The sequence below is a fragment of the Hyaena hyaena genome, unplaced genomic scaffold (genome assembly GCF_003009895.1).
Source record: "Hyaena hyaena isolate Hyena2069 unplaced genomic scaffold, ASM300989v1 scaffold_233, whole genome shotgun sequence".
In the NCBI taxonomy this organism is placed as follows: domain Eukaryota; kingdom Metazoa; phylum Chordata; class Mammalia; order Carnivora; family Hyaenidae; genus Hyaena; species Hyaena hyaena.
Window position 1 is genome coordinate 557,719 of NW_024080866.1, and position 15,362 is coordinate 573,080.

Here is a 15,362-nt window from a genome sequence, read left to right on the forward strand (position 1 = left end):
CCCTCCAAAATAACTGCCAAATAAAATATCCCATCATCAATATACTAACTACCACCACCTTTATACATCTTCAGATCATGAATACTTCAAAATTGGTAAAAAAAAAAAAAATAATAATAATAATAGTAAATTTAAAACAGACCAGTCTATTCACTTCCAAACAAATGCCAACTAGTACTACATGCTACAATTAACAGACATAAACATTTTTCCTATAGTGTGAAAAGCATAAATATTAGAAGAGCATATTTAGAGAAAAGTATGGTCAAATTTTAGTCCGTGAAGAAAAAAAATTCATTGGCATCTAAGGCAAAAATAGCACATAACTTGAAAGAGAAAGAAAATCAGATTATCATCAGACTTTCCAACAACAATACTTAGAAAAAACCAGAGTAAGATATTTCAGATACTCAGGAACGAAATGTAAGCCAAGGATTTTCTATCCAGCAAAACCGACCTTGAAAGTATAAATATGGGTGGAAATGTCATTATATAAGTACTTGGGTGATCTGTTCCAAAGTTATCTACCAGAGAATGAGCTTCAGACAAAATGACCACAGACAATACTAACATTAAGGACTAGTGATAAGCATTAAATATATGAAAAGAGGACTAAAATGAGTAACGGGATGTTCTAAATCTATCATCAATGTCCTTAAAAACCAGGACTTTCAGGATAAAAGGAGATATACAAGTAATACAGAAGTGGTTAGGTTAAAAAAAATAAAACACAACACATCTTTATTCTAAATCTGATTAGAAAATATGTAAGGAACTCATATGATAGCCTAGCTCTATCGTCTAAAAAGGTCCAGAATGATGACCAATCCATAAGCTGTTAAGCACCTCTAACATTCATATGTAGTCTTTTTTTTCTTTTAATGTTTATTTTTGAGAGACAGAGACAGAGCATGAGCAGAGGAGGGGGAGAGAGAGATGTAGACAGAGTTGGAAGCAAGCTCCAGGCTCTGAGCTATCAGCACAGAGCCCAATGTGGAGCTCCAACTCAGGAGCTGTGAGATCATGCCCTGAATTGACTGAGCCACTCAGGTGCCCCCAGATGTAATCTTGAAATACCATATCCTACTAAAAGAAACAGCTAATTACAGGTTGGAGGCAGGAAACATATAAGACAAGCCTAAAATATCTCAACCTAATAGGTTAGAATGCTATACAGTATTGATAACGAAGCTATCAAAGGCTACTAAAGTCATGTCAAAAGGATTAACATACCACCTTGAAGAGGTATCTCAACTTAACAGGTTAGATTGCTATACTTATTGACAACAACAGCAAGATTGCTATACTTATTCAAAGGCTACTGAAGTCCTGTCAAAAGGATCAATACACCAACTTGAAGAGGCTCCCGTTGACCAAAGATGGTACAATGTGAACTTCAGTAAGGATAAAAATTATTGATTTGGGGGTGCCCGACTCTTGCTATCAACTCAGGTCATAATCTCATGATGGCAAGATCAAGCCCGAAGTCGGGCTCTGCACTAAGTGTGGACCCTGCTTGGAATTCTTTCTCTCTCTCTCTGTCCACTCCTCCCCAATTCACATGAACGCATGCATGCTCTCTCAAGATAAACATTAAAAAAAACTTAAAGATTTGAAATCTATAAAATTAAATTCATGAATAATAATATTTTTAAAAATACTGGTCACCAATTGAGGGTGAGAGAGAAACAATTCATGGTCTTCCAAGCTACATAAATAAAAAGAAGGAATCAAGCATTTTTCCTGTCATGTCCGTATGTACTGTACTCCTGAGTAACTAAATAGTTGAAGGGAAGTGTCATCTCATTTAATTATTCCTAATTTTATGAGGATAAATAAAAATGAAAGAACAGATCTAGGCATTATGCATCATGAATTGTTAAAATTAAATAAATAGATTTTAAATAAATAAATAAAATAAAGCAAAAAACATATATGTGCTGCCCAAGGAAAGGGCACAAAATCACTTATATATAATCTTGCCAAAGAATCAAACTTGAGATTGATGAGGCCTCTGAATTTATCTGCAAATCTGAAGGAAATACAGACAGGAAGTTACTACAAATGATGGTGAGTATGCAATTAGCAAAATGCAGGTTGAGGGAAACTTTACAGGACCAACACCCTGGTCTCAGAGATCAGTGTTTGTCAACCTTTTTCTCATCATCATGCTCCTAAGGAGCCTTTTTAGACATTTTTTTCATAATCCTCCTGTTCCCCATGAAATTTTAGCACCCCAGATATACTGTTTGTGTACTGTGGGCCTTTGGAGAGTTACTAGCACTGTAATATCTAAGATTATTTTTGCCCTCAAAGAACCAATTTTGGCACTGATGGGAATGCATACCATAAGTAAAATGTAAGGAAAAGAGAAAGATGGCCGGCACGGGGGAACCTATAAGTTAAGAGACTTAAAAAGAAAATCAGATTTCAAATATGAGTAAGTCTAAACTCTAATGTCGAGAGATGAACACTGGGTGATAGAGTCATAGAGAAAGGCAAGGAAGTAATTACTATAAAAGTCAGGATAAAGGTTACCTGTGGTAAAAAGAGGGAGAGAGATTCAGATAGGACACATGGAAGAGCTGCTGGGGTCCCTGACAAAGTTTTACTTCTTGACCGAGGTGGTGGTTACAAAGCTATCATCTACAATGCTACAAAATCACTAAGCTATCCAATTTCTTGTGGTTTTCTATCCTTATTTCACAATAAAAAGATTAAAATTTAGTTTATCAAATTATACCCATTTAGAGTCATAAAAAAAGTGAAGTGAAATGACTATGATCACTGGTACCAAGATAGCTTTTAAATATTCTGTCCTTTCCATGTCCTTCCAAATTAAACAAATTTAGACTTCATCACTAGACTTTTACTTTTCTTTTTAAGTTTTTTATTGATTTTGAAAGACAGTAAGCAAGCATGAGCAGAAGGGCAGAGAGAGAAGGAGGGAAGGAGGGAGAGAGAGAATCCCCAGCAGGCTCTGCGCTGTCAGTGGAGCCAGACACGGGGCTTTAACTCACAAACCATGAGATCATGACCTGAGCCAAGATCCAGAGTCAGATGCTCAACCAACTGAGCCACTTAGGCGCCTCTTAAGCACAAGATATTTTTTAAAAAAATTCTTATCTACGGGGTATCTGTGTGGCTCAATTGGTTAAGCACCCGACTTCAGCTCAGGTCATGATCTCACGGTTTGTGAGTTTGAGCCCTGTGTTGGACTCTGTACTGACAGCTCAGAGCCTGGACCCTGCTTTGTGTTCTATGTCTACCTCACTCACTGCCCCACCCCCGCTGTGCTCTGTCTCTCTTATTCTCAAAATAATAAACATTAAAAAAATTTTTTTTAATTTGTATCTTGGGTGCACTTAAAGAGGGCTGTATCTTCCATCTATATGTGTATATATATGAAATTAATCAGTTTTCCATCTAAAATCTACATCTATTTCTTATGAAGTTATCATTTATTTCCTCAATGTAAAAAACATAATTAAAAATTCTAGTCTCAATACTTATATTAGGCATCCATTTCAGCCCTACTTTGTTAGCTTAGCCAAGGTTACATATTTATAAAATGGAGTATAAAACTAAACATGGGGAAAAAACCTCACTAGACCGGAGTTTTGGAAATGAAGATAAAACTAAGTTAGCAGTTTTACATATCTGCTCATATTCTAAACGTATTACAAGTCTACATACAAAAATTTAGGGTAAAAAATAATTAACCAGTCTTTATATTTTTTTTAAGTTTATTTTTGAGAGAGAGAAAAAGCAAGAGTGAACGGGGGAGAGGCAGAGAAGAGGGACAGTTGGTCTCCACACTGTCAGCCTGGAGACCAACACAAGGCTAGACACCATGAACTGTAAGGTCAAGACCTGAGCCAAAACCAAGAGCTGGATGCTTAAGCGACTGAGCTACCCAGGCGCCCAACCAGTCTTGTTAAAGCTTGTCTTTTTGAAAATGAAATCCATCCTTTCTTTCTCTTTAAAGTATCTTTACATTAGTTGTCTATACTCTAGGAGTTAATGAATAATTATTTATCCACTATTTAGTTATATTTAAATATTTAAAAAATTAACATGGAGTAATTCTCCATGTTTTACATATTTAAGTCAAAACTAAACAGTATTAAGTCACATACATATTGTGCAAAGTGTCAACACAAATTCAAATGTTTTATCTAAGGTAAGAAACTTACCCAACTTAATATCTCCATCTAAGGTAAAAAGAATGTTGCCAGCCTTTAGATCTCTGTGGATGATTTTATTATCGTGTAAGTAGTTTAAAGCCTCTAGTGTCTGTTTACAAACTACTTGTATTTGGGACTCAGTTAATGGTCTCTCAAGTTCTGTAAGGAAAGAGTAAACAAATCTGCATTATTATCTTAGTGAAAACACATCAGCAAGATCTATACCTTTACCATCACTATCAACTTTCTTTTTACAATGAATTTATTTTAGAACTAAATATCTGCAAAGATTACTTTTACTTTTACACATTTAACATTTCATTTTAGAATTTTGTTACAAATATTTAAGAATATAAAATGTAATTAAGCTGATTTCTTAATTTATTGAACTTCACTCAATAAAATATATAAGTGTTTTAAATCCTTTAAGAATTTAAAATAGCTAAGATATAAAATAAAGAAAAAAAGATGTTTACCAAGCATCACAGCATCCACTGCTCCACCTGCACAGAATTCAATGAGGATCTGCAGGCAAACAAAAGAATATGTGTCTAACATGACATTGAGTTTTTTTCTTCAATTTAGCAAAAAAGATAAAGAAATAACTAGGTTATGGAAACAATATTATGCTGACCATAAAGGGTTTTTTGTTTAAAGAGTCTTAATGATATACATTTTGGGAAAGCACAAAGAGAACACACTGTAGACATACGTGCATTTTTAAATTACCATTTTTAGTGTCCCTGCTTCTCTAAAATTACTAGGTATACAATTTTTATTCAGGACAGTATTTTATATCCATTTCATTACCTCTCAATGATTTTATTATACTCATTTTTAATGTAACTGTGTCTTAAATGATCAAATCTATTTTTTAGCTTTACTAATAGGAATAAGTCCTGAAAATACTTAAGAGACTTCTTTTAGTTAAAATACACACACACACACACACGCATTGCTTCAGATGGTAGTTCAGTGATTACATCCTGACGGATGCCTTCCCAGATCTCCATGGTATATACCACCATGTACGTTTCTTTGTTACCCCATCACAGTTGCAATTTTATATATAACTCCTTGAATTATTAATTATAGATCATTACTATCAATCTCTCCCACTAGACTGTCTCTCACAGTTGTCCAACTTTTTATTTTGCAACAATCTCAAGTAAAGATCTTATCTGGTTATTATCTAGGAATTCATTTTCATTATAATCTCTGGGAATCTTCTGCTAGAGCCCTGAATAACTATATCAGAGGACACTACACTGATAACTATAGATAATTTTTTAAATATCTTGTCAAATTGTGTAGCTTCCTGCTTTTTCCCCTTTGTATAACAATACTCTATTTTTTACAGGTGTTTGCTAGTTACAGATTGTTTTCAAATTCATTATATCAGTTGAAAAATAGGACATTACTCATCTTACAGATGAGTAAATATACTCAAAGGTTAACTGACTTATTCAAGCTCCCACCTAACAGCATCAGGATCAAAAAAAATAGGGCATTTGATTTCCAATCAAGTTATTACTTCTACTACATACTCCTAACATTTCTCTCGTAACACTTTCCTTCAAGGAGAAAAAAAATTCCATTTCAGAAAGCCATCTTGATGAAATTAGTATCAATTTGGAGCAAATGGCTGACTAGTTTACTATAAAAAATATTTTACTTCTATATGTATTTGTGCCTAAGATCTTCTAAAATTGAACAAAATTTATGCATTCAGCCTTAGATATTACTATTAATCAAAGGTGAGTCTGATAAATAGAAAAGAAATATTTAACATTTCTAATAAGTATTCTATAATTTATTACATGATTTACAAAAAGTTTAGGGTAAGAAATTTAAAAGAATTTCTAAGAAAACAAAAGGAATTTCCAAAAATTTTTATGTAAATGCCTAAATTTAAATTACAAACAAGAAGAGTCATCTGATTTTGTAATTTAGGACATTTAATATTCTTTTTTTTTTTTTTTTTTTAATATTTTTATTTATTTCTAGGAGAGAGAGAGAGACAGACAGCGAGAGCAGGGGAGGGTCAGAGAGAGAGGGAGACACAGATTCCAAAATAGGCTCCAGACTCTGAGCTGGCAGTCAGCACAGAGCCCGACGTGGGGCTCGAACCCACGAACCGCGAGATCATGACCTAAGCGAAAGTCGGATGCTTAACCAACTAAGCCACCCAGGCGCCCCAAGGACATTTAATATTCTTAACCAAGTTTCTCCACTTGGGTCTAATGTCAAACAATCATGAAATACTGGACAATCTGAAATATTCATCTGAACATCTGCTGAAGTTAGGATAATTATATTGCTAATGACTCTCTCATCAGATCAAATCCCATTCAAGTAAAATAAGTAATAAAACAGAAGATATAATACATAAAACGGACTATCATAACGTATAAACCTCTTTCAGACAATTAACTCATTTTGGCTCTTGTAATAACATCAATAGAAAATAGTTACCCAAAGATTGTTCTCGTAATAGAAGGCATCTAGAAGTTTCACTATATTTGGATGATCACAAGATGCTAAGATATCAATCTCAACCATGTAATCTTCAAGTTCTTCTTCAGATTTTGTGTCAATCACCTTTGCAGCAGCTAAAACATTGGTCTCTTTATTCTGAGCCTAAAAATGAAAGCATCACAAGTGTCACACTTACAATGTATACCTGACTTTTAAAATTTTATTTTCTACTCTTTAATACAAATTTTGTCTTTTTAGAGCAGTTTCAGGTTCACAGCAAAGTTGAGCAGCAAGTACCAGAGTGTTCTCATGTAGTCCCAGCCCCTGCCTCTCCCACTATCAACATCCTGCACCAGAGTAGAACAATGAACCCTGATTGACACATCATGCCCAAAGACCACGTTTATATTAGGATTCACTCTTGGTGTGTACTCTATGGATTTTGACAAATGTGTGACAGGTGTCTATCATTATATCATACAGAATGGCTTCACTGCTCTAAATAACCTCTATGCTCGGACCATTCATCCCTCCCTTTTTCCTAACTACTAGCAACTCCTGATGTTTTCACTGCAACCACAGTTTAGTTTTTCTAGAATTATCATAGAATTGGAATCGCACAGTATGTAGCCTTTTCAGATTGGCTTCTTTCACGTAGTAACGTGCATTTAAGTTTCCTTCATGTCTTATCATGGTTTAATAGTTCATTTCTTTTTAGGCCTGAATAGTCCATTACACATAGAGAAGTACCAGCTTGTTTATCCATTCATCTACTGAAAGCAACTTGGTTATTTCCAAGTTTTAGCAATTATGAATAAAGCTGCTATAAACATTCATGTGCAGGTTTTTGTGTGGACATAAGTTTTCAACTGCTCTGAGTAAATACCAAGGAACACAATCACTAGATCATATGGTAAGAGTCTGTTTAGTTTGTAAGAAACTGCCAGACTGTACCATTTTGCATTCTCACCAGCAATGAAAACGAGTTCCTGTTGCTCCACGCATCCTCACCTGCACTTGGTGTTGTCAGTATGAATTTTTTGTCATTCTAAAGGTGTGCAATGGCTTCTCCTTTTTTAATTTGCAATTTCCTAGTATTATATCATTGAGCATCCTTTCATATACTTACTGGCCACCTGTATATCTTCCCTGGTGAGGTTTCTGTCCAGATATTTGGCTCATTTTTAAATGAAACTGTTTATTTTCTAATTGCTGAGTTTTAAGAGTTCTTTATATTTTTTGAGTAACAATCCTTTATCAGATAGGTTTTTGCAAATATTTTCTCCCGGTCAGTGGCTTATCTTCTCATTCTCTTGACATATTTATTTTTAAAAGATAGCCTCAACATATTTATTAACTCATATATGCTATGCATTGTGCTAAGGGTTTTGTATGCACATAGAATAGTGTTTTACATTGCAAGATCTACTGGTCAGACAGTTAGGGTTCAAATTCTGGTTATGCCACTTACTGTGTTGCCTGGTGGGGCAACTTACAAAATCTTCGGTTTTAGTTTCTTCATCAACAAATCCTATTAACATCCCACAAGTTTGTGAAAATTAAGATAGTAAGTTATTAGCCAAGTGAAAAACTACATATAAACATTTAATAAAATGCCTGCCACAGATATATGTTAGCTATAATTATTCCTATTATTTAATCCTCACACCAACTGCATGATACGTTATTATCCTTAGAGGGTGACATACAAACTTGGAGAAATCAAAACGCTTCCCCAAGGTCATGTAGTAAGAGGCAAAATCAGTATTCAAATCTAGGTCTGTTTCCAAAGCCCTTTCTTTATCAGAATCATTACCCTTTCCAGTTTTCCTATCCTTCCATCAGTTTATTTTCTTTGTACTTAGTACTTAAACTTTTCCATTTTCTTTCTTTGATTGAATAACTTCTCACTTCCATTGTTATAAATGAAAGGTTTCCAAGTATGTTGTAGGAGCCAAGATCATTTGTTTAAAAATTAGTAATCAGACTGGGGCACCTGGATGGCTCAGTCGACTGGGTGTGAGTTCAAGCCCCACATCAGGTTGCTGCTGTCAGCCTGTCAGTGTAGAGCCTGCTTCAGATCCTCTGTCCCTCTCTCTCTGCCTGTCCCCCACTTACACTCTGCTTTCTCTCTCTCTCAAAATATAAATAAAAAAATTTTTAAATATTTTTATTGTTTATTCGTTGTTGAGAGAGAGAGACAGACACAGAGTGTAAGCAGGGGAGGGACAGAGAAAGAGAGAGAGAGGGAGAAATAGAATGTGAAGCAGGCTCAAGGCTCTGAGCTGTGAGCACAGAGCCTGATGCGAGGCTAGAACTCACAAGCTGTGAGAGCATGACCTAAGCTGAAGTCAGACGCTTAACCAACTGAACCACCCAGGAGTCCCTAAAAGTATTTTTTACAAAATTAGGAATCAGATCTGAAAATACTAAGTAGGCTTTTAAAAGACATTTCAACATTATATGTTATCATTTCTTCAGCAAAACTGCATCTATTACCCTTAAAAAAAAAGAAAATACCAAACTTTTAAAAGCTAGTAGTAAAAATTTCAACAAATAATGTCCAAATCCCACTGTTAAGAATTTACCATAAGGAGATAATTTTACAAAATAAAAAACATGCATATACAAAAATATTCATCAAAGCACTATTTACAGTAAAGAAAACTGAAAGAGCATAAATGTCCATTAACAGGAACCTGCTTAAATAATTCAGAGTTCCACAATGGAAAATTATGCAGCCATTAAAATCAGTAACTAATCAATCAATATTTAAGATGTAACAGTAGCTACAATATAACACTGAATGGAACAAAAGGCAACTTGCCAAACATGAGAAGTAAACAATTTTACAAAAAGTATACATCCACTTTCACACAGGAATAGCTGCATAAGAAGTAAGCATTTGGAGAGACATCATCAGTGAGAATGTGGAGTTTCAAGTATTTTGACTATTTCTGTATTTGTCATCCTGTTTGAATTTTTTTTAATGAACAGATTATTTTTACAGAAGCAATAAAGTAGTAAAAATTTTATCAGTATATGGGAGATTTCTTAGGGATCTATTATCTAACCTTGGAGATGATGAGGAAAAGATAAACAAAGCAGGCATCAGTTGTATATGGGAATTTTCCTAAGTAGATTGTGGCTATGTTTTACTTTCTTAAGAAAAAACAGAAGTAAAAAAGTAATACTGATTATTACTTAACTAATTAAACAATCCTAATGCTTAGGGTTCAGAAAATATGTTTTGGATAAAAAGATAACTTTATACTGGTCATTGCTACCACTCTAGAAGAATATTCTAATATACCACATTTTAGGATCTAGGATGCCTTTTAAGATGCACCACTATCTTATGTTCCACTAAGGAAGAAAATCTGCCAATTAAACTATGACACGATTTTATCATTTTGAATTCTTATACCTTTTTAAAGAGCTCTTTTGGACACGTTCAAAGATTGTTAGTGTATACCCATTCTCCTTGTGCATACATAAGAAACACCTCTTCATATTTAAGTGGAACACGTCTGAATCACTTTGTGACTCAGTTATCTAATGTCTGTGTTTTTCCACAGGACATCATTCTCTGGCTGTTACAGCTTTGGTGATGCAGCATTTCTTAAGTCTGCTCCTCTACTACTGTCACCACGATTTTCTTTGAAACCACAGACTCCCATTTTGCAATTATAATACTGACACTTTCTTGATCTTAACACAGGTGCTAAAAGATTTTTAGGAAACAACCAGTACTCACATTCTTTCTTTGACAGGTACTTAAATAGCTGACTGATTGAAACATCAAGGGGCTACAACTACATGACACCGGGGACACAACTAAGTTCACAACGCACAGGCAAAGAGAGACAGATCACCACTGCCACTTGACCAACAAAAGTACGAAGGCATCTACGGATAAAAGACATCTCTTTCAGAGATGTCAGAAAGGAAAAAGTCCATCATAACTAGTGAAACATGCTATCAAGTTTGTCTCTCAAAGAAAGAGACTACAGTTGAGCCAATAATAATTAGAACTCATCCTCTTCTCAGTCAGAGGAAACAAGCCAGTGAAAGACAGGCCATTCTCTGAGCATTTTAATGTAACACTTTGGGAGGGAAAAGACCAGAGGAGCTGTCCTTGAACAGAAACACTATAAAATATGAGCCCTGGTAGGAGACCATGTGGGGTTAAAAGTCATTCTACTTTTACTTTTTTATGCTTGCTTTTACTGATGTCCTTCAAGATTTTAAAGATGTGTCTTGTAAATGGAATGGAAAAAATAATTAACAGTAGATAATCTTTAAAGTTCTTTTTAAGAAAAAAAATTGTTTAAAGTTTTAAGTAACCTGTATACCTACAGAGGTATACCTGATCAAGAGTCACATGCTCTTCTGACTGAGCCAACCAGGAGCCACTCTAAACTTCTTTATAGTAACAAATTTCATTCTTCCATTCCTCTGGATAAAATAATTAAACCAACAATGGTACCATTTGGTTTACTGTAAGTAATAAAAGTTACATTATGAAATAAAGCACCTCAGGGTGCCTGGGTGGCTCAGTCAGTTAAGTGTCTGACTTTGGCTCAGGTCATGATCTCATGGTCATGATCTAATGGCCCCACATAGATTCTTGGGATTCTCTCTCCCTGACCCTCCCCCACCCTCAAAATAAATAAATTTTTAAAAATATAGTGTCTCTTACATTATTGCTTGAATATAACTTGATTACTCATCAGGATATGGTTCTAAAGAACTCCAAAAATCAAAACTGAAATAAACACCAGTAAATGTGTGAAACTACACTTTAAACAAATATAAAGTGTTAAAAAAAGAAACAGCTTCACCTAACGAAAAGGACAAAAATTCTTCATATAAAGATTTAATGTAATAACTAAACAAATGTTAATAAAACTAATGGAATAATGAATACCCAGGTATTAATTTAAAAGAGGATATAACTGGGGTGCCTAGGTGGCTCAGTTTGTTAAGCAGCCAACTTTTTTTTTTTTTAATTTTAATGTCTTACTTATTTTTTGAGAGAGAGAGAGAGAGAGAGAGAGAGAGTGAACAGGGGAGGGTCAGAGATAGAGGGAGATACAGACTCTGAAGACACAGGCTCCAGGCTCTGAGCTGTCAGCACAGAGCCCGATGCGGAGTTCGAACCCACGAACCGTGAGATCATGACCTGAGCTGACTGAAGTCGGCCGCTTAACCGACTGAGCCACCCAGGAGCCCCAGCCAACTCTTGATTTTAATTCAAGTCATGATCTCACGGTTCGTGGGTTCAAGCCCTGGGTCCGGCTTCAGATTCTCTCTCCTTCTCTCTGTGCTCCTCCCTGGCCCGCGCTGTCTGTCTGTCTGTCTCTCTCTCTCTCATAAATAAATAAATAAAATATAACTTTTGATAAAAAAAGTTTTTAAGGATTGGTCATGATCACTTAAAAATCACTATGTTTTTATTTTCATGAATCATGAATAAAGCCTGGCTACATTATATAAACAAATAAGTGACTGCAAGGAAATACAATATGAGTTTCCTAAACTGGTTTCATGTTCTAAAAGAAGCAGGGTAAAAACTATATCCTCTTATATTACTCTTGTTTTAACTAGTTATTTCCTGTGTGGTAAGAATATGAGTGATTTTTAAACCTTCATTTATCTTCTTCCTACATTTCTAAATTTTCTAAAGCTCTTTCATACTTACATAATGAGAAATATATTTCAATACAATTCTCAGCTGGCAAGTGAAATCCCAGCACAGAAAATATTGATGACTTCTTTAGTACCACAAAGGTGTTAGTCAATCAAAAGGAGAAGATAAAGAAAGAACTAAAGAATTAAAAGACAAAGAATAAAAAGAGAGATATTAATTCAATCACCTCAATAGTCATTGTGATTGATTTACTGATTTGGATGATTATTCTAAAGACTGAGAGCTCGAAGGAATTCCTCCCCTTACCAAGAGGTAAGACCCTAACTGTCCATAAAGATATGCAACCACAGTGCTCGCTTTGGCAGCACATATATTAAGATATGCAACCACAACAAAATATAAAAACTAAACAATCCAAATCACAGTTCATAAACATCAACTACATACAAGACACTAGTCAGAGCTGTAGAAACACAAAGACAAACACAACACTCCACAAAAATCTGTGGAAAAAAACACAGTATAAAGATCTATTAAAAGTGCACTTAAGAGATGATCTGCTAAAATCAATTCATTCTTTCAATAAATACTTACTGAGTGCCTTCTTTATGTCAGGTGCTGTTCCAGATATGGACAATATAAAGAATATATAAAATATCTCTGCCCTCATGACACTTATAACTGTGGGGAGAGGATGGTCAATAGGTAAATAAAGAGTATATTAATAATTATACTATGGAAATATGATAATAAGATGAGGAGATGGCTGAACGGGCAAGTACACAGGAAAGAGGTTACAATTTAAATAGGGTAGTTAAGTTAGAACTCACTAGAAGGTGATAGTTGAGCATATCAAGATTAATAAAGTTCAATGATTATGTTTTTTGAGCTATGTACTTAAACTTGAAATTTTAGTGTTTTGCAAAGAAACAGGCTGTAAAAATCTCAAATTCTTCCAAGTATGACAGTCTATACAATAATATCCATTAAGTTTTAGACGGTATTATTCCCTGAACAATTACCTTGCACCAAACATTACACTCTACTCTCCACTTAGTAACTTATTTAATCTTTGTATCAGAAAAGGCCCACCACAGAAAGAAATCAATATATTTTAAGAATATCATTACTAACTATGTTGATATATAAATAACTAAAAAGATAAAAAATGAGAAAAATGAGAGAGGTAGCAACTACAGGGAAAAGCTACCACCCACAGGACTAGAGAGGCCAAGGTAAGAGGCTGGAATTACTAAAACCTAGAGGTTTGCAGGGAAGGTTCTGAACAGCTGAAACTCTGACTCCTGAGGAGAGAGTACTGCTTGGCTGGTGCCAACATCCCTGATTTTGGAAGAGGGTCCTGTGGGACTGGGGTACCTTTTGAGGAAGGGGGGCTAGCCAGCTACAGCTGGTGTTATGAAGGGTTATGATGAGGCCAGCTCCTGAGTATTGGAAAAACTATAAACTGTATTCAACTGCTGCTATCGAGAGAAACTACTGTTGCTAGGATGAAGAACTCCACTAGGGTTGTGGTCACACTCACAGAAAAGCAGACAGACAGGGAGCCTGCAACAAAGAGAGAAAAAGGTGCAAGTCCCTTACTCCTCCCCCTTGCAGCCTCCCTCTAGCACTTGTAAAACCCAAAAGTGAGCAGCTGGCAAGGCAGAAATGAGGTTTGCAAAATCGTAGAATAGTATTACAAAGCAAAGCAGGGAAGGGTGTGTTTGGAGCTGAAAAACAATAATTTAATAGTTGGCATAATCCTTCTAAAATTGATCAGGATAACAGATGAGAGAAGAAAAGAGTAGTATGAAGTATCTAGGTAATAAATATCCAGAGTTCCAAAGAGCTGCTAGTGAAAAGAAAGGAAACAGCACTGAAGAAAACATATAGTTTGACTCTTGATACTATTGTTACCCGTTTCCAATTATATGTTAATTCTAGTGTGATCTAGATTTAGATCTAGATCTCTTCAGAGTCCTGGTAAGATTTTGGAGGAACAAGTGGCAATATTAAATGAGAGTAAAAATGGGGCGCCTGGGTGGCTTAGTCGGTTAAGCGTCCGACTTTCGCTTAGGTCATGATCTCGCGGTTCGTGGGTTCGAGCCCCGCGTCGGGCTCTGTGCTGACTGCCAGCTCAGAGCCTGGAGCCTGTTTCAGTCTGTGACTCCCTCTCTCTCTGACCCTCCCCTGCTCACGCTGTCTCTCTCTCTCTCTCCTAGAAATAAATAAAACATTAAAAAAAAAAAAAAAAAAAAAATTTAAATGAGAGTAAAAATTATTCAGTATCACTTAGCAAAGATACCCAGTCGATTTCCATTATTTGTGGTTAGCAGTGTTCTATAAAGTCACTATAGACATAATGTAGTTACGTCTACAAACACTGTTGGCAAATACTGACCCACTGCTCCTAGGAGAAATGTGTATACAAACACACACATGTGATACAGATTATAATCTTATATCCTACAAGTAATTCATCTTGGAAGAGTCCATCCTCTTTACTTTACAAAAGAGAAAACAAGGTTCACAAGTGCCGTGCTTGAGGCAACCCTCAAATAGGTGTGCAGTTACTATTCAAATCTCATCCAACTGGTACCAAAGCCAGGCTTCTTACACTACATTGCACTGCCCTCTACTGTCTCCCATCTTCAGTCAAGGCTTTGTGAGAGCTGAAACCAGAAGGCAGTGTCACTTCGTTCCATTTCAGCTGGGAATGTGAACGTCTAGGGACTCACTCTCCACAGCTCTGCACATACATGCAAATGACTGAAAGCATGGAGTACAGACTTTGAGGCTACAAATATATTTTAACAAGTAGACAAAATCACAAATACAGAATTTGCAAATAATAAGTACTGACTGTACATGCACTTTCCATAATTTCTGTAAAATATTACTGAAATCCTTTCTTAAAAAACCATTTTCGTGTCATTTTCTCATATGCCTTATATTCTCTTTATATTCTAAAACACTATTTTATTTATATCGTTCTGGTTATTTTTGTTTAAAGTTTATTTATTTTGAGAGAGAGAGCGCGCGCA

General features: G+C 35.3%; 1 protein-coding gene across 2 annotated transcripts in view; it reads right to left on the bottom strand.

Moving 5' to 3' along the window:
- The window catches only part of SLK (STE20 like kinase), a 58,742-nt gene that overhangs the window by 30,104 nt on the left and 13,276 nt on the right, over window positions 1-15,362 (bottom strand). For both annotated transcript variants that reach the window (XM_039243974.1, XM_039243972.1), the window contains exons 2-4: window positions 6,663-6,827; window positions 4,664-4,712; window positions 4,197-4,346 (exon numbers count right to left, since the gene is read on the bottom strand). In XM_039243974.1, the coding sequence (XP_039099905.1) occupies window positions 4,197-4,346; window positions 4,664-4,712; window positions 6,663-6,827 (364 nt within the window). The remainder of the gene's footprint in view (window positions 1-4,196; window positions 4,347-4,663; window positions 4,713-6,662; window positions 6,828-15,362) is intronic.